The sequence below is a fragment of the Rhagoletis pomonella genome, unplaced genomic scaffold (assembly GCF_013731165.1).
Source record: "Rhagoletis pomonella isolate Grant_MI unplaced genomic scaffold, Rhpom_1.0 Rhpom_scaffold_00011, whole genome shotgun sequence".
In the NCBI taxonomy this organism is placed as follows: domain Eukaryota; kingdom Metazoa; phylum Arthropoda; class Insecta; order Diptera; family Tephritidae; genus Rhagoletis; species Rhagoletis pomonella.
The window spans coordinates 8,173,424-8,176,685 of record NW_023458565.1 but is presented as its reverse complement, the minus strand read 5'-3'; the positions used below and the strand labels follow the sequence as shown (position 1 = coordinate 8,176,685).

The 3,262-nt window shown below is 33.3% G+C and overlaps 1 protein-coding gene across 2 annotated transcripts in view; it reads left to right on the top strand.

Moving 5' to 3' along the window:
* The window catches only part of LOC118747345 (protein cueball-like), an 83,927-nt gene that overhangs the window by 46,031 nt on the left and 34,634 nt on the right, over nt 1–3,262 (top strand). For both annotated transcript variants that reach the window (XM_036481392.1, XM_036481393.1), the window contains exon 2: nt 2,695–3,219. In XM_036481392.1, the coding sequence (XP_036337285.1) occupies nt 2,695–3,219 (525 nt within the window). The remainder of the gene's footprint in view (nt 1–2,694; nt 3,220–3,262) is intronic.

Here is a 3,262-nt window from a genome sequence, read left to right as displayed (position 1 = left end):
TTTGTATTTTTTTAATGTACATATAACACAGCCCAGCAAAATTCCAAGAACTGCGTGCGGCAACACCAGTTACCACTGGTTATAAATGTATGAATAATTTGCTTTCTTTTTATGCTGGAAAATGCCTCCTTGCATCGTCATTCTCCTACAGTAGTGTGAAAAATGCGTTTTTTAATACATTTGATCCCAATAATCTCGAAAACTAGAGCCAATTGAAGAATTTGTAATCAAACTCAAATATTTATAGAGACTTTTTTCAAAGCCGGTTTCCAAGCTTTTCCCAAAAATTGGAAAGATTTCCAAAAAAAGCTACCAAAATTATTGGTTAGTCGAACAATCGCGTGTGATCGCTAGACAACTAAAAATCCATCACAATTTCTTATGAAAAAAAAAATGCGAAAAACTGTTCTCAACTAAAAAACTTACTAAAAATCAAGGAGATTTTTTAGCCACTTGAGAATTGCACTTTATTTGAAGTAAAATTCAAATATAAAACTGCCTACCTAAAAATATTCTAGAGATTCAGATTAAAAAGTTAAAAATTGTGATGAAAATTCCTTGAATTTTCCTAAGTTTGTAAATATTAAAAAAAAACGAACACGTTCGTGATCACTTGTTTGAGTCACTGCATGTATACGGAAACTCTATCACGGATGCCAATTTGGCGATTTTCTACAAAAAATTAAAATTTTTTCCTTATTGTTTGTCTAGTACTCCACAATTTAGGGGAGAAGCCACGCACTTTGAAATATTTCTGAAGCGCTAATCGTTTCTTATCTATGGAACGTGAATGCGTCAGCATATTTTTATTTATGATTTTCAAGATACCTTAAAAATGCCTTATCAACCATTCTGATTCACTTCGGGTATCCCAGTGTCGTTATATCGTAAAAATCAATGTATGTACATATGGTATGTATTTGCATGCATGAATTAGCTTTGAATTCAATTAGAATTGTTCTTACGTTTGTTTTTTAAATCACATGTTTTGTCGCTTGCGAATCGTTTTAGTAGATAAAAATAAATTTGGCGCTGCGAAAATGGGCGCATCTCCAAATGTCAACTGATATATTAACCAGAAATCTACATATACACTATGTAACAGAGTTATTTATATGTAAATGTTTATACATACAAAAAAAAAGCTCGATATAACGAACCTTAATAAAACGAAAAACTCAATATAATTTATTGGCGATTAAAGTTCTGCTAACAAAAGCCTATACATAACAAAATGTCGACTCAAAAGCTTCTACATAACGAATTCTGAATATGCTGACGATTAGTATTCCGTTATAAAAAAAAAACGAAATTAAAAAAATACTAAACTAAAAAAAATAAAAATAATGTCCCCCAATTTTTTCCAATTTTAGAGGTTTGCCGGTTTGAGGGTTAAACTAATTAGCCCATTCTCAAGCAAATGTTTTTTTTTTGGAAGCGAATGGGTTAAACTAAACAATTGACGTGTTGAGCGCAGCTTCTTCTTCAATTTATTTTGGGCATCTTGATTTTGTCACACAAATGGAGGGATATGCAGTTTTACACGGCCTCCGAACGCAGTTGATTTTTGGGAAAAACTTTTTCATTGCGGAAATACACTTGAAGGTGTGCCATTGATTTAGGGATCAAACGATACCAATAAAGTATCGATACTTTTACTCGCTTCAAGTATCGCTAGAAAGTATCGGATGGGGAGCAAATCTGCATACTCAAAAAAATAAAAAAATAAAATTTATTAAAAATTTAAAAATTTGCTGAATTTCCGCGAGTTTTGCGCAAAGTTTAGGAATTATATTTTTATGGTTTTTGTTATAGAATGAACCATATTTTTATACAAAATTTGCGGAAAAATATTAGAATAAAAATTGTTGTATATATTGTGAAAAATTTGCTGTGCCAATACTTTGTTCAGGCAGTGTAAATGCGTGTAAAAAAATACAGAAAAGAGCCAAAATACATACATATGTGAGAGTCGTAAAATATACACAATTTTATGATTCGCTTGGCGAAGGACTGGCATTCTATTATAACTACATCTACAAATAAGAAGTAATAACAAAAATGGCATACAAACTAGGGTGTTCGATTACTTGCCTTTTTTCCAAAACCGGTTTTCGAGTAATTCGAAAAATTGCAATTTGGAAAAAACCGTTTCCTGATTTTGAAATTAAGTAAAACCCGGATAGGCCGGTTTTATTTCCATAGTTCACAGTGAAAATGATTATGCTGGTAAGAAGACATGGCCAAAAATTAAAGCTATTACCAGTAAAGATAGCTTTTATTTAGAAAATAGCAAAGCAGAACAGTTTAAACTTTTTTTTTTACATCAAAAGTAAAACAAATAAAAATCAGTGAAAATTACACGTTGGGTCTTATTTTTTTAACTTTATTTTAATACTTTATAGGTGATAACTGCCACTCGGGGGGTCCATGATTCAATTTCTACACATCGAAATAGCGTTCGCGCCCCTCGGCAGACAATGGCAAACCTCCGAGTGTACTTCTGCTTTAGGTCTCTCCATTTGTGTTACAACATCAAGAAGCACTGGTGGAAACCGGTTTAGAAAAACCGAGCCAACCACCCTAATAAAAACATTACATAATGTTTAAATATTCTAACTTTTACGATCATCTAATATGCGAAAATTATGTACGTACTATTTTTAATTTATTTTTCTTCTTTTTCATTTACAGATTTCGCTGTCACCACCCAATCAAAAATAGTCTTTTACGATGAACATTGGAAGGAAGTTATGTCATCGGCTCATCAATTTGAACATATCGGTGCAATCACATTCGATGAAGCCGAAGAGAAGATATATTTCAGCGATGAGTTACACCACAATGGCAGCATTTTCTCACTCATGATACCCAAAGACTACGAAGATCCGCATTTAATTGAGAAAATGGTCCAGCGCACAAAGAATGAAGCAGTTCGTTCGCTTGCATACGATCCACTCGATCGTAAACTCTATTGGAGCGATTTATTGAATAAGAAAATCCTAATGGTATCTGTTGATGCTAATGAAACTACCACACCAAATGTGTTTATCGATTTCACTAAGGAAGTAACACTGCCCGATGGCATTGCTATAGACTTTTGCCGTCGTCAACTCTATTGGACCAACTCCAATTTTTCCAATGCCAGTATCGAGCGCATCGGTTTAGATGGCAGCGATCGTACAGTTATCGTGCGTGGTGATATGTTTGCACCACATGGTATTGTCGTGGATCAATTGACGGATCGTATTTATTATGTAGT